Below are 27299 nucleotides of genomic sequence, written 5' to 3'. Positions count from 1 at the left end.
ATGTCTGCCAGAACAGTCATCTCTTGAATGACTTGAGAAATCTGAGTCTAAGGTTAGAAGTGACATGTCACGAACATCCTAAAACTTGGGGTTTCTAAACCTCAGATCAACAGATTTAGATATATTTTAAGATGCCATCTGGTAGCTTTATACATAACAACAAAAATTTTGAAATAAGAGCCCTTATTTATTAAACAATGATGGTTATCTTAACATAATTCATTTACTAGTAGTGGTGATTTGCGTGAAATAAAAATTGTTAAGCAGCATTCAATTGATTTGTGATACTATACCAGCAATTTCTTCTCTCATATTTGATGTATAACATGTGAAACTTTACAGACAAAGCAAAGCTTCCTAATGACCTAGAAGCATATTAAATAACTTAAACCATCAATCAGGAAGCCAAACTACCAAACACCTAAAAAATCCTCTTTTTTTTTCTTTTTTTTTTTTTTTTAACATGGCTGTTTCTTAGCTGGACATGTACCTGCTCCCATTTTCCATCATAAAGATGCAACTTTTCTAGCTGCTTAAGGACTGTTCCTAAATCATGAAAGTAATTCATAAAAGCCCTTCATCAAGATAAATTATAATTTATTTTGTCTCCAAGAATAAGTGCCTTGGAATTATTTTTTTTCCAACGCTACCAAACCATGATAAAAGTAACTATCTCTTTTTCTTGCCATTATTTTGAAATCCTTAACTGATTATTTTTGAAATTATTTTGAGGAGAATAAATCCAATGATGATCTAATTGTAAAAAAGTTGCCATATTCTCTGTTGCTTTATCTAGATTTTTACACCCATCTTCCAAGGCAAAAATCTAAAAAGTTGAATTCCATGTCTTATTTCCATGTTTTACACACTGAAAAAGTGAATACCAAGGAAAGATAGTTCCCATATATGGGTATTTTCCATGGGAATATACAGAATTTTGTAGCTGGTAAAACCATGCAAAGCAAGTGATTTTTATACACTTGTCAATGGGGAGGTTGAGGCTGCATAAATGTTAATAAAGAAATAGGTCAGCAACCATTCACTACCCCTGAGAACCAGTGGAAATCCATGGTGAAAATCCTTATGTTCTAGTATTTTCCCAAACTATGACAGCCTCATCCACACATGAAGTCCCATACATCATGCCTTTGAATTGTATCAGGGTGCTAATTTATAGAAATGGAAAAATGCTAGGGAGTAAATATTACAATTAAATAGCAGAGATGATCACCCACTAGGGTTGATCTAGACCAATCCTATAGGAATTTGGTTTACCACTGTTCATACAACTGAAGTATTTCAGTCGGTGCGGCATAAATGTCTTTCCATCTGCTCTAATCAGGTTCCTTGTTAATTAAAACCATGGAACTATTCTTACAAAGCTCAAGCTGGGATCATTGTTTTATCTTTAACTTTGATGCAGTTGCAAGTGGCAGATGCGATGTGGATGAAGGAAATGCATTCCCTGAGCAAGAGCTCTATGTAGGAGGCTCTGGGAATCACTCTTAATAGCAGTGTTAAGCAGAAGGAAGGCCCCTATAGCAAAAATTTGAAATTAAATTTCCAGAATATTGGAAATTTTGAGGGGCAAGCACTCCATATGGAGGGAAGACATACTTGTATTTATTTGTGTTGACACCATTTGGATGGGAAATAAAATCTGTGTGGCAGCAAGATTGCTGCTAGGGCTGATGAAAGATGCTGGGGAAGGACTTTGCCTTCCTAATGTAGATGAGTACAGAGTCTGGATAAATTGGATTCTTGAAGCACACCTCTTTTTCCTCCAGTTTAAAAAGAAGAAAACAGTGTTTAGGTCATATGTACACTATAGATGCCTTAAATTAGGTGACACGGTATTTATCTGTTTCATTAGAATCTAATCAGACCATTTAGGATTCTACATAACTTTACAGACAACTGAAATAGAAAAAAGTATGGAGTTGGGAATTTTCTTCCTCAGATTAAGTAAATATAGCATTTTCTGACTTGGTCCTTTTTTTGTGTTTTTGTTTGGTTTGTTGGTTTTTTGTTTTGTGTTTTGTTTAGGTGCTTGTTTGTTTGGGTGCTTGTTTTTATTTAAATTAAAACATAACTTTTCCAAATATTTATTCAACATATAACATCCAGATGCTTTGCTGAATTTTAATTTTCTAAATTACATCAACATTTATATCAAGATCTTCTATTAAAAAAAATTACAAAAAGACATTACCAAGAAAGATATGTACCAATCAAAACTATAAAACTAAAACTTATTTTAATCTTATACCCACTGACATATAAATTCAGAACTTTACTATCCAGAATGCTTCCAGAACCAGTTTTATCAGACCAAGAAATAAAAAGAAACCCATGGCTGTTACACAATAAATTTTTCCATGACCAAAGACCAACTTGTATAAAATAAACAAATTGTTGGTTTTTTTTCTCCAAGTACCACACTACACATTCTTTCAAGTATCACAAAGTATCAGAGAGAGGAGAAACACATTAAAATGCATCAGGTTTGGAAAAAACCCAGAGTGCAGTGAACACTAACACATGCATATTATTTGCAGAAGAAACTTAAAACGTTTATAATTATTGTTTATGGTTCTGGTAACCCAAATAGATCTTCCCTAGTTAAAATGTTAAAAAATTTCTAGGTGAAATCCCTGCTCAGAATTTTTATTTCTTTCACTGTGAATTATTTTTTTTCAGTTACACTTCTGGACCTTGGCTGTGCCAGCATGACCTGAGCTACAGAGATGACAAACTAGTCACTTGAGGAGCAGGGTTAACCCTGAAGAGCCCTTTAGAAAGGCTGGCAAATACAATTCTTTCAGCATAGCCAAAGGTGACCATGCAGCAAGTGTTCTCTTTAATTCATGTTGGTTTCCAAGTCATGATTAATAAAGCTGACAGTAGTTCTGCTCAACAGACAGACACTGCACAACGGGTGAAAAAGCTTCTCCTGCTCAATAGTACTGTGCATCAGTCATAATTGTTTTGTGATAGGAAGTGCATAAATGCTGCTTTTGTGTCAAAGCAAAATAAAAAAAAAAAGCTTAAAAAATACAGCAACAGGATGCAAAAAATAGACTTTCCAGGACAATAGATGATTATAATAAATTCAGATATATATAGTGTAGTTACTTATGAACTGTTCATCTGTGTTCCATTTATAATTAGTTGTAAGCAGCATCTTTAAAGAACAGTTAATTAGCTTAATGAATGGCATTAGTGTTATACCAAGTTGGGTGGCTCATGCTTTATTTCCTGTCATTTATAGAAAAAGAACAGTGATTATCTCACCTCCAGACATCAATATTGTTCACAACTGTGAATAATGAAGGCTAATCCAGCCTGAAAGCAATTCTGAAATAGTAGTCCTTAACATAATTAACTTAAATTAGAATATATAAAGTAAGTCTTGTCCATATTATTTTGCCCTAACTAATAAAGATATACTATAACTACTAATACTTTTAACTACCAGATAGTGCAGATAGGATTTTCTGTTTAATCTACAATAAATTAAAAGCAGCTGTACTTTGTCCTGTAGAAATGGATAAACAGTCTGTATTCACCAGATACATCTATTGGAAGCTGACTTTATTTGCCATGTATAAAAATTCATTTTGAACTTCATAATTTTTGACAGAGAGGTCAGGGCTGGATGTCTAGAAAGAAGAATATATTTAATGGATTTATAAACACAACAAGACACATGCAGAATCATGCCATGAATAGGGACTTCAGAGGCCAAAATAAATACAGGTCTTTGACATAACTGCCTTTTAATAAAGCTGGAAAAACCCTTTTAATTTCAGTGCACAAGCAATGAATTTTTAACATATTCAAAATTAAAAAAATTATTTATTCACTATGAATAAAACCCCAACAAAATTATGAATAAAATAATAAAACTAATAATGAAAACTTTTGTGGAAACATAAAAAATGCAATATTTGCCTTACATATTCTCTGTTTCTGTTATATTTAAAGAACAAAAAGTTGAAGCTGAATCCAGGAAGATGCAAGAAATGTGATCTACCTTGTTTTTCCTCCCCTCTTCTGCAAAGAGCTAAATTACATGCAAAATACCTGTTTCCACTTATTATTTTTAGCATACATTTAAATAACTCTATTGGTGTGGTTTCTGTGCATCAAAAGTTATACACCGTGGAAATGTCAGGATAATTAGGCTACAGCCAAGCCTTTAATTCACCCATACAATTCACATTAATGTAATAGGGAGCTATACAAACAAACCAAGGGCAAGAAGTCCTGTGGCCCTTTGGAGCACTGTAAAACTGTAAGTTTTTATTAGGAAGTATTTTCTTGCTTTTGGCATCCTGTGAAAGCACTGAAGTTCTGAATTATAGAAGCAAAGGTTTTTTTTTTTCCATGATACTGACTGCTGAATGTTCTGACATAATTTTCTCTGCAAAAAATAGGTATAATTTGATGATCTTAACTGCGGTCATTTATTCCAAATGAAATGCTAGATTTTATCTTTGCCTTCAGGTAGAATTTGTGGGAAACTATGCTGGAACCCACAGTCCAAATTTTAATGGTGTCTAGACATAAAAAAACATCCTGCATACCAGAAGTGGGGCAAACAGAATATTAGCAGCATGTCATGTTTCAGCTCTGTCTGACATATTTTTCTACTGAACTATCAATTACCACTTCCCCATCTTGCCTAGGGTTGTACTAATACTGTCCTATCAAAGTGTCCATCTTTGTCATTGACTATCATAAGAATTCCTAGTCATTTCAAAAAGAGACTCTCCCAGCTATGCATATCCAAAATAAACCCCTTATCCAGAAAAGGAGACTGGTTTGTACACAGACTATATTTACATTTCTACCTTGCCATGGTATTAGGAAGCTTTAGTTGATGCATCTCATTTAGTGCTCCAAGTGCTCCACACGAAGTAAAGCAGACTCTGCCAGTGTTAATGATAGGAAGGGCAGACAGAGCTCAAAGCCTGCTTTTCACAGAAATAGAAGTTGGGCAAGAACAAACTGGTAAGAGATGTGACTGTTGTCATTAACTTTACATGTTAGTATTTGTTTTTCCATTTTTATACATATGTCAAGTGCAAGCTGGAGAAAAAATGGAAGTTCAAAAATAAATTGGTGAAATTAAGATTTTAAAGACTACCCCTAGCTCAGTCTCCTGTCTCTTTTACAAGACCACTTCTTTTGGTGTTTGTCATCTTGAGCAAATGCTCCCAGAAATCACAGATCATTTGCTATCCACGCAAGCAGATTATAGAATTAAAAATACAAGTTTCGTCCCTGGAGCTGAAGGCCTGGAACTCTTGACACTTGAAACTTGAAAGGGCTTGAATGGTTTCTCCTTCACAATTTAAAAAGTATTTTATACATTTTGCTGCTCTTCTTATGTTGCAGGCAGTAGAAATGCTGACGAATAGCATATTTAATTCAAAGCTTTTGTTCAACAGTTCACAGCAGAGAAATGACCTAGAATCCTCTAGATTTTCTATGACAGACATGCTGCAGTTATGGACCTTGTAGAGATTATTTTTAAAATATCATTGTTTCTAAAATGAAATCCTGTGGTGTCCTGGATCTCTCCTGATCTTTTAAAGACTTGGGCTAGGGTTGAAGGTGACTGTATAGATAGCAAGTCCTTTTTTTTCCATAATCTTACCAAATTTTAGCCTCAATAGTGATTTTTCCACACGTGCTTTAGTGATTATTTAATTTTCTCATTTCTAACATTTCATTTCCCAGTACAGCCAAATGCTATTTGTTCACTTTTGCTTTTCCTATTTATTCACTAAATTGCAGGAGAGGAGAATTCAATTAAAATAAATACATTAAAGAGAACATATGAAGGGTTAATTGAATTTTGCAAGAATTGAATATAGTAGAACATAGAATGCAATAAGCATTTCATTTAAAAAAAAGGTGCTTTAATAAAAAGTTTATTTTCATTAGCTGACTTAAAACTGCTTTGACATTGAAAGCTTAATGGAACACCTACAAAGACAATGAAAGAGCAATTTCTATCACCCCAGTGAAATTCTGTGAACAAATGATTATTTTATTTAAACTAAAACATATAGAAATATGGATCTATTAATTATTTGAATAGAATACTATGTTCTTGATTAAAAATATCTAAATACTGCATTTATAGCATAATTAAAATGCAATATTGCTTATGCTCTTGAAATAACTTCATATAATATATTAACATTTAAGAGATTTTTTTCCCCAGTTTGCAGGCTAAAGGCATCCCAACAGTGTTTTGTTCATAACAGAAGTAGGGGCGAAAGTTGCAGTGCACTGGGTAGAAGCACTGGCAGCAGTCACCTTGCCTGTAGCACTTTAGCACTCTCAGGATAAAGTCCTGGACAGTGATGAGCACTGATTCAATCCCCATCACAGTCCCCACTAACAGTCTATGAGCCCCCGGACTGCTCTGCAGGGAGAGGAACTAAGGTTGGTTTGGTTTAATGTTACTTCCAAATTGCAGACAATATCTTATGATGGCTAATTAGACTGTGCCCTATCTATTTTTTTCCTTTTACTTTTCAATAAAATTATATAGAGCTCCTTTATGCAAAGAATAAAAAAAATATCAGGAGACATTTGTACTGACAAAGAGTTCTTTAGTAAGGTGCTGGTAGAGTTCTGGGGATGAGAAAAGCCTTCAAGCTCATTATTGTGTTGCTGCTCCTTTATAGGCCAGGAACTTTACTGGAAATCACCGCCAGGCCTCTCCCTATTCACAAATCATACAGCGAGGCTGCATAGGAAATAAGAACAGTCTACTAATCCAGATCTTTTTTCTTTTCATTATAAATTCTGGCACTACACAGAACTTCTGGATCTTGCCTTGCCCTTGCTATGAGAAACCAGGGTATTTAAAGTGTTACGTGGCTTTTTAAATGATGGAAAAATACATTAATATAAATATATAATAGTATAAAACTTGTATATCAGTGATGTGCACCATACCATACCAATACCTATTGATCATGGTTCCTTCATACAGGAAAGAACCATAATAAGTAAATTATGGTTCTTTATCAAATCAGTCAATCATAATACTATGCAACAGAATTAATATATAAATGAAAATATTTCATTTTATTACTTCATCTCTCTCTTACTGTGATCTTACTGTGATTTATCATGCTAATTTTCCTTTGTTAATATAATCCCCAATAGGACCATATTTTTAAATTTTTCTGTTTTAAGGAATTATATTTAAGTTGGGCAAGAAGATTTTTTTACAATGTAATTGTACTTTTTACTGCACTACAAAAATATTTTCATGTAACAGAGTATTTTCTTACTAAGATTATCTAAATGTTTGAAATATATGAAGAGTTTAATTCTTCTGTTTTAATACTACTCAGATCCTATAAAATAATGCTTTCCTGTTAGACATTTAACTACATAGTTTTAAAATTATTGTAGTTCTTTGCAACAAATACAGAAGAACAAACACAAAAAATATTGTGCAAAAAATATTATTAATACCAAATTTTTGAATGAGAAAAAAACTTTCCTCATTTTCAATAAAGCTGAAAAGGAAGATATGAAAACTAGTATCTAACCGGGTTATATTAGCTTGCTGAGAAAGAAAGTGAGGTTCTTCAAATAATCACCTGGAATAAAAGAGACTGAACTCCCTGATGAAAGAAATACCTAATTGTCCATACAATTAGGTACAGCTGCAACCATCTAGACTGAGACAACCACTACAGATTATTTGTTAATTAACAGGTTCACAGAGTCTAGACCTTGAATAAGTGCCCATTTCAAATTTAGCTGAATTTGCAAGCAGGGTGGCAATTTAAATTTAGATATTTTCTTTAAGAAGGAGTTTTCTAATCAATACAAGAAATTCCCAACCTGCTGACAGTTATCTTTTGCAGATTGCAAAGCTATTCATCTACTGCATCTGGTTCTTCTGTATGAGAAATTATTTTGACTTTTTCATTTGTTACTTTAAGATTGAGCCTTATTAGGAAAATGAGTTACTCATCTAAGTTTTAAATTCCTCTTTTCTGTTTTAAAATTTCAACAAATCAACTCAAGATTTTTTTTCCTACAATCTGAAACCATCTTCTGTTCCTCTTATCTTTTCAACACATTTTCAGGTTCATGATAATCCAATTATCTTTCTTGAACTGCTGAGTTTTTCCATGAAGTCTCAGATCAATGACAATTCATTGTCTCCCTAGCTGAGGCTCTTTGATAAGGCCAGCTATTGATTGTTTCCTTTTGTCATATTTCAGTCTTTCTGATAACCTCTTTACTTTTCTGATCCAGGTTGTGAAGCCATGCTCTTGCAAATTAGGTCTGTCTAACATTACAGTGGAATTTCTAATGATAGTACTATGAGTTACAGAGATTTTTTCACTTGAAAAAAGTCAATGATGACATAACTCCTAGTAAATGACAGAATGGTTGACCATTACTAAAGGAAACAAACAAACAAACAAACAACAAAGAAGAGAAAAGAAAAAAGTTAATATTAAAAAATCTTTAATTTTAGGACTATTGTTAATACATATTACTATTGCTGTTTTTTTGGATTATTTTTAATTTTTAAATTACCACAGTTTACAAAACAAGTCGCAAAGAAGTAAGTTCTGCTAATAAGCTCTCAATGGTTTGTTGAAGTAGATGAACACTTCTAGAAAAGTTAAAAGAATGTGCCATCTATTTAAAATACTAATGTACCACAGGGTAGCAATAATAGTGTTAAAACAGAAAAAGGCACAAGTCCTTATTGATAGTGATAACTACTTAACCACATTTAATTTTTTTCAGAACTGGTTGTTGGCCAGAAAAATTAGCCAAAAAGTGTAAATAATTTGCTGTATTGAGTTTATTCAGCTTTAATTAATGGAATTTAATTAATTTACTTTCTAATGCTGGTCCAGGCGTAATGAACATTCAAAAGGTATTCTGTATTGGAAATGCAATTTAGACATTTAGTCTACATTTGTAAACATATAGTAGAAATATAGTCTCTCAGCCTTTTCTCTTGCCATTGTATGGTCTGTGACATCCTCAATTTGCAGACTTTTCAAGGTTAGAAAATGTGTTTTGCACGGCTTTCAAATATAACATGTAAATTGATGAAACTTTTAAAATATCCAAAATATAATTCAGTTAAGTTCATTTCACCAGATAACACAGTGGTACAATTATATTTTTAAAAGAAAGGAAATTCACTGTCAATATCAGTGATTAGTTCTGTTTGTGCTCAGTATCAGACATTCACCGCCCTGGTCCTGCTGTCCACGCTACTCCTGACACAAGCCAGGATGTGTCACTGCACTTTTGGGCCACCTGGGCACCTGCTGCCTCATGTTCAGCTGCCTGTTGACCAACACCCCAGAATCCTTTTCCACCCAGTAGCTTTCTGGACATTGTGCCCCAAACCTCTGTTGGGGCAGGGGACTGTTTTAAGCCAAGGGCAGGACCCCAGTGTGGAGCCTCATATAACTGGTGTCAGCCCATCAATCCAGCCTGCCCAGATTCCTCTGGGGATCCTTCTTACTATCAAGATCCTCATGGTGTTCTCAAAATTAAGAGATAATGCTTTCCAGAAAATCAATGGAAAAAAATATTTTCTTTTCAGAGGATGATTTGAAGTCCAAAAAACATTCTCTGAGATAAACTAACTCTAGTGTTGTAAACTAGAGTTTTACTAACTCTAGTGTTGTTATCGTGCCTTCTGAGCTATTTTGAAGGTAATAGTCACCTGGTTACAAATGTTAAAATTATTTTCCTGTGGAATTTGACATGATGGTATTTCTGACTTGTCAATTCGGAAATATAAAGAATGAATAACGTAGTAAAGATTAACAGAGCATGTCTGCTTATTTATAGATTTCAAGATATGTAGTAAAACTGTAGGATTTGCATACTTGCAGCTATCACAGTTCAAAAAAAAAAAAAAGGAAAATATGCATACACAAAGTAAAAATATCTTCAATAACCTAGGGCAGATTAAATGCCAAGGCAGTGAAGGCAGCAATGGAACTTGATCAGCCTCCACTGGGATGTGCATTTCCATGGGCTCAGGAGTCTCACTTCATCCCAGTCTGGATCCATCAGTGCCCTCCAGCCAACCTTCTGATATTTGCTGCACAGATGCCTTGGCCCTGTGATGCAGTGGGCTGAGCTCTGTAAGGACTTTCAGCTCTGTGTTGGTGCTTTATCTCCAGCCTGGCCCTCACCCTGTTACCAGCCCCTGGCTCTGCTACCCATGTCCCAGCTGTGGGACGGTGTCCCACTGAAGAGAGCACATTCTTTGTGAAACTGACCCAGTGACCCTCAGTTTCAGGTTCTTTGTCCAGCCTTTGTTTTTTTCTGGCAATAAAATTACATTTAATTGGACTAATTGGATCAAAGTCAAGCTAACTTCAAAATCTGTCTGTATTTGCAGGGAAATAAATCCTTCAAGAATGCACATTTGATGTTCATATTAAACAACGAAGTTAAAATTATTACTCTTGGTTACTTCCTATGGGTTGCTTAGTATAGACTCATAAAATAATTCAGGTCAGAGAAACTTCAGGAGAGCTTTAGTCCAACCTCCTGTTCAAAGCAGAAGCAACTAGAAGAATAGATCTGAAAGGGGAGATTCCACAACCACTGCAGACAATTTTGGTAAGTATGTCTGTCTTTCCATTCACTTCGATTAAGACCCCTCTCTCTAAGCTCCATACAAGTATTTGAAGAATGCTGTGACACCTCCTTGTCCCCAGGAACTCTTCTCTAGGCTGAAGAAGCACATCTCCCTTCACTCTCCTTGAGGGGTGAGTGCTCCATGGTGACCCTTCCCTGAACTTGCTGCAATGTATCAGCATCTTTCTTGCACTGAGGGTCCAACAATGAATGCCATATTCCAGATTTAAAAGCCGGGGAAAAATTTGCTTTCCCTGGTCACTTGCATTGAGGCAGCCCACTATGCTATTAACTTCCATGGTTTCCTGGGTGCACTGTTAAATCATGTACTGAATATTTGAAGCTTATGTTTATCCTGTTACAAGAAAAGAATTTTCTATTAGCATTTTCCCAAAACAGCCCAGTAACAGAAAAGATGATTTTAGGCCCAAATGAATGACATGAACAGGTGTTCCTGATATATTAATTTTCTTTTAAAAAAGAGGAGAGCATATCTATGAGGGTCTAAAGAAAGAAAAATATTCAAAGGAGTCTGACTGGAATCACGAGTTTTTTTAACCTGAAGCTGACCTTCTCTGTAATATGAAAATCAACGCTAGATTTATCTCACAATAGTTGCTGGAAAGACAAAGGTCTGTAGTGCAAGCCTTGAAATAAAGCTTTTCATTTGTTTCCAAACCATAATGGTATTGCTTATAACAATCTGCTGCTTTAACATGTGGATATATAAGAATAGGTATGTTTGTTTTGTATACCAAACAGAATGAATCATTGCAGCAGAATAAAAAACAGGTGACTTTCAATAGATGCCCTGTCTCTTACAACTAATTAGTTCCTTCATCTTGTTCCTAAAATAGCATCAGTTGATAACTATCCTTAGAATTCTGTGCAATTTCTATGGTAAATGAAATGAAATTAATTTAGTTATTCTCAAAGAAATAAAAAAGAGTCAACAGATCAGATGAACTGTAATGAATTTATAATTTTGATCAGGAATGGAGATGCACATATTTAGGCCAGATCTGTAGACCATAACATTAAATATAGAGCAAATCCAAGTAAATTCTTTGAATAAGTTTCCTAGCTTCAGTCTTTCAAAGAAGCAGCAAATTCAGAAAAAGACTGAAAGCTACTCTTGCCTTTGTTGCATACAGGCAAAAATCATAGGAAAAATCCACCTGCAAACAACAGGTGAAATGATCAGACAGGTTGGTTGAGGGTAGCAATATGGAGGAGTTTTTAGTGCTCGGATGAGGACAGGATGAATTTAACTGAAATACTGCTGTGGCCTTTCAGCCCTCCCACGTGTTGAAAATCCCAGCTGCCCTGGGAGTCACTGCAATGCTCATCTGGGACACAAAGGCAGGAGCAGCAATAATGCCACAAGAACTTATGGTTTTCACCATGTCACACGCTCCTATGTGAAAATAGTGTAAAACTGATTAAGATTTCTGGGGAATGGAGTGAAAAACATTTATACTCAAATATGTGTGATCATGGCAATGAAGAGAAAAAACTGTTTGTTGCAGTGTGGCCAGGTATGACTTACCTATACACCTACAAGTCCTATTCATTTATGCTTACTTTACACCCAGTAGTAAGGAAAAAAAATAGCATAGTACTCTGGAATTGTTTACCTCTACCCTCTAAGATACAGGATGTCTGCAATGACGATACAGGATATTGATATAAGCACTGAAATGTGTGTTGGAAGACCTGTGTAGTGAATCCTGACCACCTAAAGCCTCAAAAGTGATAGGAGTTATAAACTGATGTAGCAATCTTTAAAAATGCCACCTGCAAGACAGTGTGCTGGGATTAAAGGAGAGAGCTATAGAAAAAATGCCATTAAAATGAAAGTTTTAAAAACATTCCTAAGAAAGGAAATTAATGGCAAAAATCAGGGCAGTATCCTTTTTCCCTCTTTTGCATTTTAGTTTTAAGTAGTACTGGCAGTGAAGACTGATGCATGTCATGATTTTCATGGACAGTTCAGAACATTCTATCTATCAAATAAATAAACTTAAGTTCTAAAATATAGAGACAGAAGAAGACATAAGAACTCCATGCCATAGATGTGAATAGTGAAAGCATATTCTGAAATATCTCACATGGAAAAGCCAAACTTAAAACCAAAGAGGTTCCAGATGAGACTTTGGAAAAATGAGATCTCAATCTCAAGGGAAATTGAAACAGTTCAGAAAGAAAATAAGTGTTATGATTTAAATTTTTTAAGTTTCTCTTTTGTAACTATTTTCAATCTGTAATACAAATTTAATCTTTGGGACTTTACTTTTTTTCATTTTTAATCTGTCATTTCAACTCGGCATAGTGATTAAACTGGATTCAAGTGAATATAACAGACCTGCTGCATAACTCTGTCATGAAAGACCCAAAACCAAACATGACAAACTTGCTTCTTGGAACCTTTTCAACTCCAAACAATCTTGAGAATCCAAAATTCTGTGATGCATTTTCTCCTAAGCACCAAACATCAGTTTTGTGTGAGTGAATCTGTCAGCAGGTTTTAAGCATTGAAATGCAGATAATTAGTGGGTCAATTTACAGCTCTAAGACTGTTACAACCTCCTATTGTCACTCTGCATTAGACATGATGCATCAAGATGCAATTTGATAAATGTTTTAAATTAAAGTAAATGTGCTGTTTCCAATGGAGACGTGTTTTCTCACAGCATCAGTTATTTGTATCTCATTTATGACTTTGGTTGCTTGGGTTCCTGCTGGTGGTTTTGAGCCATGCAGCAGGCTGGACTAGAGAAAGGATAAAGAAATAATACAGCTGCAACAAAATTTGTTTTCATCCATATTGTTTCCCTGAGATTGCTCCCTATATAGCCCAGTGAGTGCTGAGCAGAGAGGGAGAAAGGTACATGACAATAGGAATCAGATGGAGTCTGTGGGACCTCAAAAGCAATAGTGACATTAAATAATCAAATTAAAACAATTTTCTCTTCACTGCTTTTTCAATTCCTTTTCCTTCTCTCTAGTTCTGATTTGATCTCACCAAGTAACTCCCTGAAAACTCCTCTAGTACTGTGCTTATTTGTCTTGGTCTGCTGGTCAAAACTGAAATGTGCTGCCCACCAACAATAATGTGAGGAATGCATGTTATAAGAGTCTTCCTTTCACTTTACATTATAACTAAATCTGTTTTGTCAATGCTTAGGTTCTGTCTTGTTTTTCATTTTAATCTTTGAAGAATTTCTTCTTTTGATTTCTTTTCCAATTGACTCCTTGGTTTTGATCTATTTTCCCTGGTTTTATTAAATGTTATTTTATGCTGCACTTAAGAGGTATCCTATGAATAGTAAATAAATAAATATATTTAAATGATAAAGAAAAAGTGTCTCAAACTGTGGGTTTAGATTAGATTTTATGAAAAAGAGCATGGCACTAATAATGCCAAGGTCACAGGCTTGATCCTGGTATGGGCCATTCACTTAAGAGTTGGACTCAATAGTCCTTGTGAGTCCTTTCCAACCCAGAGTAGTCTGTGATTCTGTGAAAAATTCTTAGCTGTGAGTCACTGGAACAGGCTGACCAGAGAAGCTGTGAATGCCACATCCCCAGAAGTGTTTAAGGTCAGGCTGGATGGAGCTCTGACAAATGCAGTCTAGTGGAAGGTGTCCCTGACCATGCCTGTGGATTGGAACTAGATGAAGGATCTGTATTTCATGGCTTCTCAATAATATGTGAAGCTGGAATGTATTTTAGGTGTGACAGAAGCAGAATTGTGGGTGGAAGAAAGTTTTCCAAATTAAGATGCCTCATGCCCAGAATAACACATTCCTTTTCTTGCAGTATGAGCTCCTGTGACAAGTACAGAACTGAGCAATGCTACACTGTAATTAAAGATGACACAGCACATTTTTATTTAACAACAATATTTGCCTATAAACATCTTATTCTTGTCATCTGTCTACTTACTATTAACTAGTAATCTGGAGTGACAGGGTGCTGAGAAGAATAAGCATTTAGCACAGACTTTTATTTCTACATCATCAGTTCAGACCTGGACTTCATGTTGAGAAGCCATCGTTTAGGAGCATTTTCTTACCCTGTGATTTCAAATCATTTCCCATAGGATGCATATTTCATCACAAAATCAGCTCTACAACTGGCACTAAGTGCATCAGTGTTGATTATATCTTTTAGAGAGACTGGGAATTGAATGCTTAGAAGCACACTGACAGAAGAGTAAGGTAGAACAACATTAATGCTAAATTCCATTTAAAAAAATCTTTTGTGATCCTAATATTTTTATTTCTTCTTTAATCATGCAATAAATGTATAAGGATGTCTCCAAGTCTTTTAATTTAATTTCATATGAAAGCACTAGGATTATTTTCTGATGTCAGGTTTCTTCATTTTCTCAATACACACTTCACATGCTATTTTATAGTAGGTAAAATGCAGAATGTAAAATTAAAAACAAAAGAAAAGAAGGCATAAGAATTCTGCACCAAAACTTGAGCTGATACTTTGATAGGTTTTCTTTTAATTATTTCATTGGTACTATTTTCAGAAAATCCTTTTGTTATGTTACATTCTACATGTAATGAACTAATGGTTTCTTTTAGTATGTAATCTTCTAGGATTTTAAATAAATATCTATCAAGAATCAACCATGAATTCATGAATTTATCCAAAATCAAGAATTTATTATTACTTTGTCTAGAATAAATATCTGTTTCAGAAAAATAGGCTAGCTTTTAAATTTCAAAAAGAAGTTTTAAAATTTTGTGAATGCTTTGTGTTCTTTCCAAATACATCTATAGTATTTATTTTAGCTAAATAATTTTTAGCTGTAACATACCACTGGTGGTCCAGGAAACGTTAGTGGCCTATTGTCACCTGGCAAAGAAATGACATTTTCTTCATGGTGTTCAGGGGTTCAAAGGAGAAAGACTCTACCAGAAAGAAGATTACTATTTGCTTGTGTTTAATTATTTCATATATATAAAAATGCATTTTAATTATAAATTACTTTCAATAATTGAAACTTTTTTTTCCAAATTGTAAGGCAGTTGAGTGACCATCTAGTTCACAGTATTATTATCCATCTCAAAGCTCTCTACATTTGCACTGTTTTCCTTGGATGGCCTCATAGGCTATTGAGAAATTCTCTGCTAAGAGCTGCTCAAAAAAGTAAATATCTTTCAAAATACACTTCTAACAAATTTCGTTTCATTTTAATAGGCAGAGAATTCCAATGCTGAGTAAGCAATTGCTTTTCTCTTCATGTTAAAATAAAACTGTTGTCATAATCACCACTAAATGATTTTACTGGAATTGTTCAGGATAATGTTAGTGACTGACAAAACTGGATACTTAAATTTCACCTATTTCCATGTCACATAATTTGTGCTCAACAGTATGACTATCTTTTATAGATTTAAGTGTCCAAATATGAAATACAAATTTAACTCATGTGAAAAACTTGCAAATTTGAAAATCTGCTAAGATGGCAAAATGAGTCTTTTAGGTTACAGTTCTGTATTATTCTGTATTATGTTCTCTCCATAAATAAATTTCTCCATCTGCAGAGCTCCTATGTTTTGAAGAGTTTTTAAGATTGCATGCTGGCATACTGAACCTGTTCTTGCAGATTTCTGTATTTTGATATTATTGCTACAGAAGTTCTGTCAAAGCTATCACAAATCAAAGCCAAAATGCTATCAAAAACCAAATGCAGATTGAAGGATTAAGCCATGTAATTCTAGATTTGCAAGTGGTATTTAGCAGCAGTTTCATTTTTATGAATTGCCTGGATATTTCAAAGTCTGCTATTGTGAATTACTATTTAAAGATTTCATTGAGCTGTAACTTAAAACATGAAGGAAGCACCTGCTTATAAACATGGAGCTGCATTTAATTAAGTACTTTAATGAGCACCACATACTGGTTCCTGCAGAATACTGTTTCAGCTACATTGGATTATAGTTATCACTGCTTGTCTAGACATGGGATCAAAATGTGAATCTTAAATAAGATTGCCTTAAGATCTGCTATTGTCAGGGTACTGTACTTAACAGTCCAGTAGATGAAGAATATAAGTTCACCAAGAAAACCTTAGAATCTCTTGGGAAATTTCTTTCAAGACTTTCAGTATATATTCAATTATTCTTTTAATGAAAAATGACATTGAAAATATAAGAAAAAACCTGCTAAAGTAAGGCTGACATATAATTAAGATTTCAAATTAATCTCTGTCTTAGTTAAGCTTCAATATGAGGCATGCATCAAAATGATAAATTGCAGTACCATAAGTTGACAAATATGGCTTATTTAACAACATTATTCTGAAAGAAATAAATTAAACAGAACATTGAAATAGTAAGTGGATTTTTACCAGACTAAGGGAGAGACATCTTTTTTTTCCCAATGATTAAGTTTTTCTCAAGGCAGAAGTAATTATATGTTATTCATTGGTTTTTAACTTTCAAAGAATGACATTTTTTGCAAAAAATAAAACAAATAAATATATTTCCATTCATTTTGTCTGGAACAATATTATGCATGTTCTGTGGCTAATCTAATCAATCAACATTTTTTTTTAAGATTTATCAAAGAAAATTTAGCACTCAAAAACCACTAGAGGCTAACTGCTAATTATGGTAGAATAAAACACTAGATCTATAATCAAGCACGTGTGCATGAGCTTTTTCCCTTAAAATATGTTATTTTTCAAACAAAAGAACAGGGAAGAGAGTGACAAGTCTATTTAGATGAATTTATGACACATTCTCCCAAAAATAGGATGACAAATATTTGGCAGCAGAAACAATCTTTAACTGTACTTTTTGAGTACTGATAATAAAGTGACACAGCCATCTATAAAGAGCTTTTGAGAGGTTCTAGTGGTCAGATACTCCCTCCTACACGGTACAGTCCCCTGCCTGCAAGACAGACCTCTAATCTTGGACTGTGTACTCCTTGCCTGGAGCTCAGGAATATTTTTTTTTACAATTTTACTGAGAAATTGCTCTTTTTTCAGCCTCACAACTGCTGCTTCATGCTATTCACTCATCTGAGTGGTAATAAGATGGCCAAGGGAAACCTTAAGCTGATCTAAGGTTGATATGGGATTCTGAGCAGGAGAATGGATGCCTGTGATCCCTTTAGGGGCTGGTATCCCTTTCAATCCTTCTGATTAGGAGAAAAGCTGTGGCTGCAAGTGCATCCAGCAGAACAATGCCTAGTTGCACAGTTGTCTTCACAGGTCTTCATAATCATAGTAGCTCAGCTGAAGACAAAGTAGGACTGCTGGGATGAAATGAAACTGCCTGATCAGCACAAATAAGAATATAATTGTACATAGGCATTTTTAACTCAGAAGGAGGGCCTTTAAAAACACTGTTTTCACTCTTTTAGGGGACAGGAACCTAACTACAGAGTAAAAGAAAACTGAGCCTCAGAAGGAAGGCTGAGAAGTAAGTACTAAAATTGGGACACTAGACTTTAAGATATCATATTTGGATTTACTTGGGGAATTGTTAGGCAGAATCTCCTGGGAAGCAATTATGGGGAGGAAGTGTAGTCAGAGAGATGGATGATTTTTTTAAATGACAACCCAACTATTTTAAGGGGAAGTGAACTTTGGCAAATGACTCATGAGGCTAACAAGGGAGCTTCTTAATGAACTATAATGCAAAGAAGTACAGACAAAAAAAAAAAAAAAGGAAAATAGGGTGGACAGAAAGAAAGGTGTTAGGAATGGAACTTAGGAACAAAATCAAGAAGATCAAAGTCCAAGGGGGCACTAACACTAGGGAGGAGCTTCATGGATTATACAAAGGGCCTCCACAAGTATCCTAGTGGGAAAAAAGGATGGAAAAATTGCAGATTCACCAGGTGGAAAAGAAAATAATGTTCAATATGAAAAAAGCCAAGGAACTCCATGCCTTGTGTGCATTGTTCTTCATAAGGAGTAACCTGTTATGGTATCAGTCCAGTTGGGAAGGAGAGTGGGAATTCGTTCTGGGTTTGCGTTGAAAAGTTGGATATATTCAATTCACAGATTCACCCAAGGATACCAGAAGAGCTCTCCCACCCTGCTGTACCTGAAAAGCTGCTGTCTATAATCCATGGAAAATTATAGCAATCAGCAGTAGTCCTTCATGATTAGACAGATTAGTGATACACTTGTCCTAATGAAAGCAAGAGATATCACTACAGACGCTATAAACAAACAATCCTTCCCTCAATTCCTGGAAGTAGCCTTAAGAACATATTTTTGTATTCCCTTTTCCATCACCTAAAGAATGACTCTATTTGGGAGTAGTTAGCGCAGTCTTACCAAGGGTGAACGATGCTTCGTGAACCCAAATTACATTTAGGCACCTGAAGGGATGTAATCAGTGGCCACTGCTTTCAGCAGCCCCTGGCCACTGCTTCCAGCAGCTCTGAAATCTGGTCATTTCCTTGCCTGGCCACAGGAGCCCGCACCTGGGACAGCTTGTGTCCTGGGGATGTAACTCAAGCCAATGGATTTTTTTGCTGCTTTCCCATTTGTGGATTTAACCAGTTTCACTGCTGAATAAGTACCCCAGAGAAACACACAGACACAAGATACCGACAGATTGGGCTACAGACTGCCACAGGCAAAACTCTGCTTTGCCAGCACCCCCTGAGCATGAGCGCCAGTGGCAAAATCCTCTCTTTGCTTGGCAGACACAGGAGGCCATCCATGCAGGCACGCACAGAATTACCTGATTGCATGGGCACATGTACATTCACGGGTCCCACAGGTACCAGCATGAACCCTCTGCCTGCCTGGAAACCCCACCCAGATTCCAGGCTCCCTTACTGGCCCCAGGAGTCCCCTCACCACTGGCTGGTCCAGCTTGATGCTCACTAGCCAACATGGAGTACTGGCACACTTGCCCAGCATGGATTCCCCATGCTGATCCCTCACCCTAGATCCAGATCTCCTTCCTGCTGCTTAGTCCAGATGGAAGTGTGCAGGTGAGTGCCCCATGCACACCCAGTGTGGAGAGCTGAGGACAGCTGTCACCACAGTGCCTCAGCACCTGTCACACGGCTTCCTCCAAGCACTGGCACGGAGCCCCTCCCTTGCTTTGCTCATGCCGGTTCCTCCTGATAGCTATGGCTGTTTTTTGGGACACACTCCATCCCCACCCCAGTGAGGGGCAGCTGAGATCCCCACCCTCTCCAGTAGCTGGCACAGAGACCCCAGGCTCTCCAGTAGCTGGTGCCAGGCCAGGGTTTCCTACAAACCCAGCCTGGCTCCTGTAGCTGGCACTCAGCCCTTTTAACCCTCACAAATGCACCACAGAGAGAGATTGCTCTGAAAGTTAAAAAAAGATTTAATAAGAAGATAGGACAGGTTATGGTGATCTGGTGGCAGGCCCCAGCCAGACAAGTGCATTGATCAGAGCCCTTTTTCACAGAGGTGTAACAAAATGATGAAAATACAGAAGAATGACAGAAAATAATTCATTATTTGGAAAATTAATGTTAATGCTTCAAAAGCCCATATTAAAGAGAAAGAATACTCTGAAGCCTGTGATTTAATTGCAGTACTTAAGAACTTCCATAAGAACTCACAGATTCTAATAATAAGGGCTCTATAATTTAGCAGATAAAAGCAGAACAAAAGCCAGTAGCTGGAAGTTCAAAAATCAGAATTAAAAAGTCTTACTTCTAAGTGAGGCAGAGTGATCAGTGGGATCAAAGAAAGTTAAAGCTTGATGTCTTTGAGAGCTAACTTTTTTTCCAGAAGTTATTCTTTAGCCAAATCAGTGGTTGTAGTATCAAGAAAATAGTGGGAAACGCTATAAAAATTAACCAGATTAAGTCCACAGAGCTATTTTTCTCCCTACTTCCTCTGGATTTATACAAGAATGATGGTACCAGTACAGCATATAGGTAAAATCAGTAGAAACACCAGGGCAACCTGGTAATGATTTCATATGGCATCTCCTCTCCTCTCCTCTCCTCTCCTCTCCTCTCCTCTCCTCTCCTCTCCTCTCCTCTCCTCAATTCAATTTAATTCATTTTTTATTAAGGGTCTCTTGACACAATGTAATGACAGAGAGCAGTCACACTTACAGCAGTTATAGCAAAATGTGAACAGAACAACAAAGAGCCTGTAGTATCCATCAGGTACCAGCTTGGTGACAAACTCACAGCTTAAATTTGGTGTCTTTTAACACTCCAAACTGGCAAACAATTTTTCAGTGGATTTCTTATAGAGAGCACTCCAAAATCAAACAATAATTCATTAGTAATCCTTTAAATGTTATATTAAGCTAGCAGTGATATTATTAGCTTTATACATGTAGGACTTCATGAACCTTACCTGAATCCCAGATTTAGATTATGTGTAGCCACATTTCTGAATTCTGATATGCAGTAGAGCTAAAAATTGTTTATCCTATTTATTCTCTAGCTTTATACCAGTTGCCAAAATTATTTTTAGCGCCCACATCCTGACATATTTAAGTCCTACTAGTATTTCTTATCTACATGCTTTAATAATGCTGTACATCAGCTACCAGTTTTTCTTAATATTTCTGAAAGAAATGCATATAAGTCCACAGAAGTCACTAGATGAAAATCCTCTTCTGTTAATAAACACCATCTGCTTCTTTCTTTGCTTCCCCACCTCCCATTATTGATAAAGCTGTGATCATGCTTGAAATGTTTAACATTGCACTCAGATCCCTCTTAAAAATATTTCAGCAGAATTTCTGAACTTCATAGCAGCACTCCAGTATAAATATTAAGACCATTTCATTACTTATACAATGTCTAATAATTCAGTTTTATTATATAGATTTAAAATTATGTGCAGCAGTACAAACCAGGTAAAGTTATATTTCATACCATTACTATAAATATTTGCAATTCACCTGCTGGGCGTTCAGAGTTTCCACTGTAAGGGTAATCTATATATTAAATTTTTCTATTCTTTGCGATGGCCAATAGGATAACACAAGAATGTCTATCATATTTAACTTGAATAAAGATTGCCATAAATGCTAGCAGTCCATTTCTTAATGAATTCAATGATTTTAGCAATGTCAGCTACCTGTTTAAAAGCTGTAAAATACCACAGTGAGAACAGAAGGAAGCACTGTTCAAAGCAGGACTAGGTCCACTGAATCCCCTTTGCTGTGTGGCCAAGCTGCTCTGCTGCTTTCTTTCTTAGCAGCTGTATTTCCCCTCCCTTACTCTCCGTGAATAAAGCTGCTTATGTATCTTAGGACAACAGGAAATGGAAAAGTCCTTCGGCCTCTTCTGTTCCAAAATCAAATTATCCCACAAGAAAAAAAATAAAAGCACATCTATAAAATAAAATAGGCACATCTACACTGTACTTAGCTAAATTATCAAATAGGAAATTAAGGATAGCATTCTTTCTCCATATATTAATACATGTTGTAGAGAGCCTGAAAGCTACTAAAAACCTCTTCATAAACCTCTCCAAAAAAAAAAAACAAACAAAAAACCCAAACAAAAACAAACAAACAAACAAACAAAAAGGCACAGATTCAGCAGGCTTAGAACTTCCCCATTTCTCACTCCAACCAGCAATGCTGTGTTACTAGACAGTGATAAAATTAGCTCCAGGGTATTTTTAAAATCCCTCCTTAGTTTTTTGTGCACCTCACCATTTTCTGTTGTCACTGTAAGTGAAGTCTATTACTTTTGAGTAATCTGTTCCAGTTTTCTCTCATGCAGTAAATTTTCTTCAGGGGTATTGTGCTATGTAGAGAGGTATGTTTATCAAATATGGTCTTTTCTGAATAATAAAGAAGTTGAACATGAAGAAGTTTGTGTGTAATGGTACCAAAGATAACTCAAATATGCTACTTGATATAGAGGAAAGAAAAAGGGGATAAGAAGAAGAGAAAGAAGGAGAGAAGAATGGAGGGGTGAAGATTGCAGACTGAGGCTTATGATATTGATGTTTAGCAGGCCAGGGCTGATATTTTGTGGTCTGCAGTGCACTTGGTTTGACTGAATGCAATTGCAGTGGATTACCTATGGTGTATCAGAATAGTCTTTCTATTAATGATACAATTTTATATCTTTTCATAAACATTTTTATTCTCAAGAGATTAGAAAATGAATATGTTCCTATATGCCATGATCAAGAAAGTCCACCCTAGATTTATATTTCCCACAGATTCTAGCAGGTACTCTGGAGTTTCTTGTCAACTTTCAGCTCAACTGCAAATTTGTCAAGAGGATGAGAAGTCACCAAAATAGATATTTGGAGCCTTTGTTTATTTTATTTTACTTTTTCTAAATAGTGAACAGTAATGGATTCCATATAACCATAAACCTATGAAATCTATTTCAAACCATCTCAAAAGAAAGTGTTTTAAATTATCTCTGATTATGAAAGGTATGTTCCTTCTTTTTCAAATTACAACTGGATCTAATCCCTTCAGATATATGTCTCTTTACTTCTCATCCTATCCTCTCAAACCACCTCTATAATTTTGTTTTATTGCAATGACAGGTTGTTAATCACGTCTGTCTTAAATTTCAAATTACATATCCATAATGAAGGTTTAAATTATGAGGCCTGATATTTAAGGGTACTAAGTATGTAGATGTTTCATCAAGAAGCTAAAAAGGAGCTACTGGGCAATCAAAATTTTTGAAAACTGGATACTAGGCAGAACCAGATCTTAAAATGTTGATTGCAGGGTTATACATGTTCACAAAGAGTACAAGAACAGAAATGGAAATTTCCCTGATGTGATTATCATTTAAATACATCTATTCTCTCACATCAAGGAAAGAGGCATTACATGAATGTAATGTAATGTAATGAGTTTTCACTTCTTTGCTATCTGGATATAAAGAGGATAGCTTCACATGAAGTCAGAAAAAAGCATAGCGAAAGAAAAATTCTCTGACTGAATGAAGTCAGCTCGATTCAGGTCTTAAAACTGTAGATCTGGCTGTGGAAAGGCAGATTCCGTTGAACTAAAACTCTAGTATCCAGCCTAACTTTTTTTAAAATTCCTAATTTCACAAAATAAAACATCAGTTTCAAAAAGAAATTAGTATCAAGTTCAAGTAACAAGTTTATGCTTTGTTCTAAAATGCTGATTTCTGTGGTTGAAGGTAAGATTTCCCCAGATTTTATATTGACCCAGGAGCTTGAGTTCTATTAATCAGCATGTTATTTTCACCTAGAAAGGAGCTATGTGAGGGGTCAGTCATATGTGCAAGCTGAAGCCTTTGACTGATCTTCCATTTTAATCTTAATTATTCTCTATCATAACTGAGATGCATGGTATGCTATATGTTAGCTTTAGCAGTGCAAAATCTTTCAGTAAGTTGTTTATAGGGACAGATGATATCATATATAATGAATTCAATTCATGCATGAGAAGCATGTATTTTGCATAATTAAAAATCCATAGGAATTTCATAGTGCATTTTAATAAAAGTTTTAATTATCTGCTTCTGAGCAGTTACCAAATGCTTGAAAAATAACAGACTGCAGAGTAGCTGCAATCTAGACAGAACCATTTACATATAGCCTGAATGTCTCTTTTATATGCAACCCACAAAAGATAGTGTATAATAATTTCATCTATTTTCTGTAATAAATCAAGGAACAAGAAGGACCCAAAAATTATTTTATGTTTTTCATTTTATATCTTCGTATATAGGAGAGAATTTCTATATGAAGTAGAATTCTAATGCATCATGCCTAAAGGTAAATTATTTCAATGGCTGAAGACATTTTCCTACAGAGTGATTCTGGGCTGTATTTCTACAGCAGCTCTTCACTGAATTACCAATTTTTGGAAAGTTTCCTGGCTATCAAAGTGTTACTCAGCTAGTTACTTTCTCAGGGATTAGTGTCTGTTCCAGATGGGACCACGTAGGGTACAGCAATGGCCTCAGAACTTCTCCAGGCAGTTTACTAGAGCTCCAGCTTTGCTGACAGAGACACTTCATGGAAATAGAAAAATCAAGTATGTTAACACCAAGTGTCCTTAAAGAAAGGGTGGGGAATTCAAAAATAAAAAAAACAAAAAAAAAAAAAAAAAAAAAAAAAAAACAACAAAAAAAAAACAAACCAACAGCTTCTGCTTATATCCTATAAAAACTTGTTAGAGTTCATAGTCCCTGGTACCAAGAAAAGGGTTTAAAAAATAAATGCATGATATAAACCAACTCTTAAAATACTACCATAGTGAATTGATCATAAACAAGATCCTTCCTGGGACATATTTATGAAATACTGTGAACTTCTGGACTTCAGGAATACATGTTCCAGCTCATTAACTTCAGTGTCTGTGTGAAAACTGCAGACAATTGTGTAAACAGCAGTAGAGAAATATATTTATGTCAATTCAGAGAACTGAGTCAGCAGTTCTCCTGTGCAAACATATGAGAAGGCTTCCATCCATAAAATTTGCAGATGCCACTATCCAGTGATATTCAAGACTAACTAGCAATGTCTTGACATTAATTTGAATATGCATGTGTCAAAAGAACCAGAATAACAATTGTTCAATAACAATTAAGTTTCTCAGAATTAAAAGAACTTGTCACTATTACAGATAAAAAATATTTGTGTCTGGATGGTACTATAGATTATAGAGTTTAAAATATTTGGTTTGAGACATGACTATGCATCTGTGAATGATTACATGAAAAGCAAATATAGTAACTTGGATAAGGTTATCTATGTGTATTTCTGTATATTTCTTTGGAAAGTTTAGGGTTTTTTTCATGTATAAAGATCAGAGGAAGAAAAAACCAGATTATTTTGTTAAGAATGTCTTACCTTCATAGTAAACTTTAAACCCATGAGCACTAACTGCAAAGTCACTTGTCAAGCGCAGTGAAAATACAGATTTGGTACTTGTCACAGGTGGAGGAAGATGAAATCCTGTTAACCTAAGAAAAAAAAAAAAGCACAATTCATGGTTAATTGTTTGGAAAATAAAAGTGTGTGTGACAGATGGCTGTTCTCAATCATGGAAAGGACAACTGTCTTAAAAGGATGTGGTTTGCATTACTTGCAAAAATTATTTTATATAGCAAATGAGAAATTATTAGAAAATTTGACTATATTTGGTGGACACTATACTTAGAATAGATGATAGTAAGATGCAGAAACTGGATTTAAAACCAGTTCAGATTATCGGTAGCTGGAAAAATAGAACAACCAAAGAAATCACAATACATAAGACAATTTAAGGTTTATGTTCAAAAATGTATTGCATTAAATATCCTATACAGGTTTCTACTAAAATTTGTAGTAGCTGAATTTTTCCACAGTAATATGATGAAAGAAAGGGACCATGATTCACTTTAATGAGGGAATTTAGTATTTAAACAGTGCACTTTGGCATCAGAGAAGACATTTTTAATTTCAGCTCGAAGAGCAGCGTTATTGTGAAATAATAAATCCCTACAAAAATCTCTCTTTAAAGGAATTACAGGGTCATTAAGGTTTGTGATTTTCTCACTTTTAATTTTGGTTTTGTTTTGTTGCATTAAAACCACTGTGTTTGAGACACAAATGAAAGAATTTTTTTTTGTGTACTCAGCTCTGCTGATACTCACTTCTACATATTTATTTGATGTACATATGACAACTCTTATCTTCCTCAGTTTTAGGAGAATAACCTTATCTGGGTTCATATCAGACCAATATAGCCCATAGCATTTAACTGTCAAAAATGTGTAAAGAACAAGTTGAAAAATTTAGCTGTGAACACCTAGACCAGTGAAATCAACACATACGTTTGGAACCCACTCAGCCATGTGTGGTGAATTTTGTAGTAGATGGGCTGATATATTTTATTAATGACTGTGATTAAAATTATTTCCATATGTTTGAGATAAGCCCTTATTTTACATTTTACTTTGAATTAAGAACAACAGAAAAATACTGGTCAAAAGGGACCTGTAGAGGCCACATAGTCCAACCTACTGTTCAATGCGGGTTAAAAGGCAGAGTTAATCTGGGTGGCTCAAGATTTACGCTTTCCTTTTTCATTGCTATAACAAATTAATGGTGATTTTTTGTTTGCTAGGGTTTTTTTCTGTTTGGTTTAGTTTTTTGTTTTGTTTTTTTTTTTTTTTTTTAATACAGCTATATATGTGCAGCTAGGTAGGCTGGTCTTTAGCATGCTTTAAGAAATTTGCAAACTCTGATAATTTTGCTGGAAGAGATGACGTATTTTTTATTTTGCTTGATGTAGGAACAAACACCAATGGCGTTTACTGATGTTTCAATACATTTACTGCTGCTTACTCTGAAATTCAGTCTCAGTCTTCTGAAATCACAAATTAGCTGATAAGTTATGTCCTGCCATTATCAGCATTTCTAATCTCATCGAAGGAAGGATGTAGAGTGATGAGAAGCCCAGAATCCAACAGGTCAGGAAATAATTTGCTAAAAAATTGTGTAATTGCAATATTAGCATTTATTTAATGTTTTGCCTATTTTTAGCTTTAAGATACCTTTAGGTGAGTTCAATATAGTGTAGCAGTAATCCACTCTGAAGCTTATTTGTGTGGGGATCATAAAAAGTTTTAGATTTTTCTTTGATCTCTATGTACTTGGTATCCTTAACAGATACTGC

At 35.1% G+C, this 27299-nt stretch overlaps 1 protein-coding gene across 3 annotated transcripts in view; it reads right to left on the bottom strand.

The window, feature by feature from the left end:
* CSMD3 (CUB and Sushi multiple domains 3) overlaps positions 1-27299 on the bottom strand; it is a 586238-nt gene that overhangs the window by 454522 nt on the left and 104417 nt on the right. For all 3 annotated transcript variants that reach the window (XM_058820586.1, XM_058820594.1, XM_058820602.1), the window contains exon 3: positions 25490-25602. In XM_058820586.1, coding sequence (XP_058676569.1) covers positions 25490-25602 — 113 coding nt within the window. The remainder of the gene's footprint in view (positions 1-25489; positions 25603-27299) is intronic.

This window comes from Ammospiza caudacuta, chromosome 1, assembly GCF_027887145.1.
Source record: "Ammospiza caudacuta isolate bAmmCau1 chromosome 1, bAmmCau1.pri, whole genome shotgun sequence".
Lineage (NCBI taxonomy): Eukaryota > Metazoa > Chordata > Aves > Passeriformes > Passerellidae > Ammospiza > Ammospiza caudacuta.
Note: the sequence above shows the minus strand (reverse complement) of the source record. Positions and strands in the feature narration are given on the sequence as shown.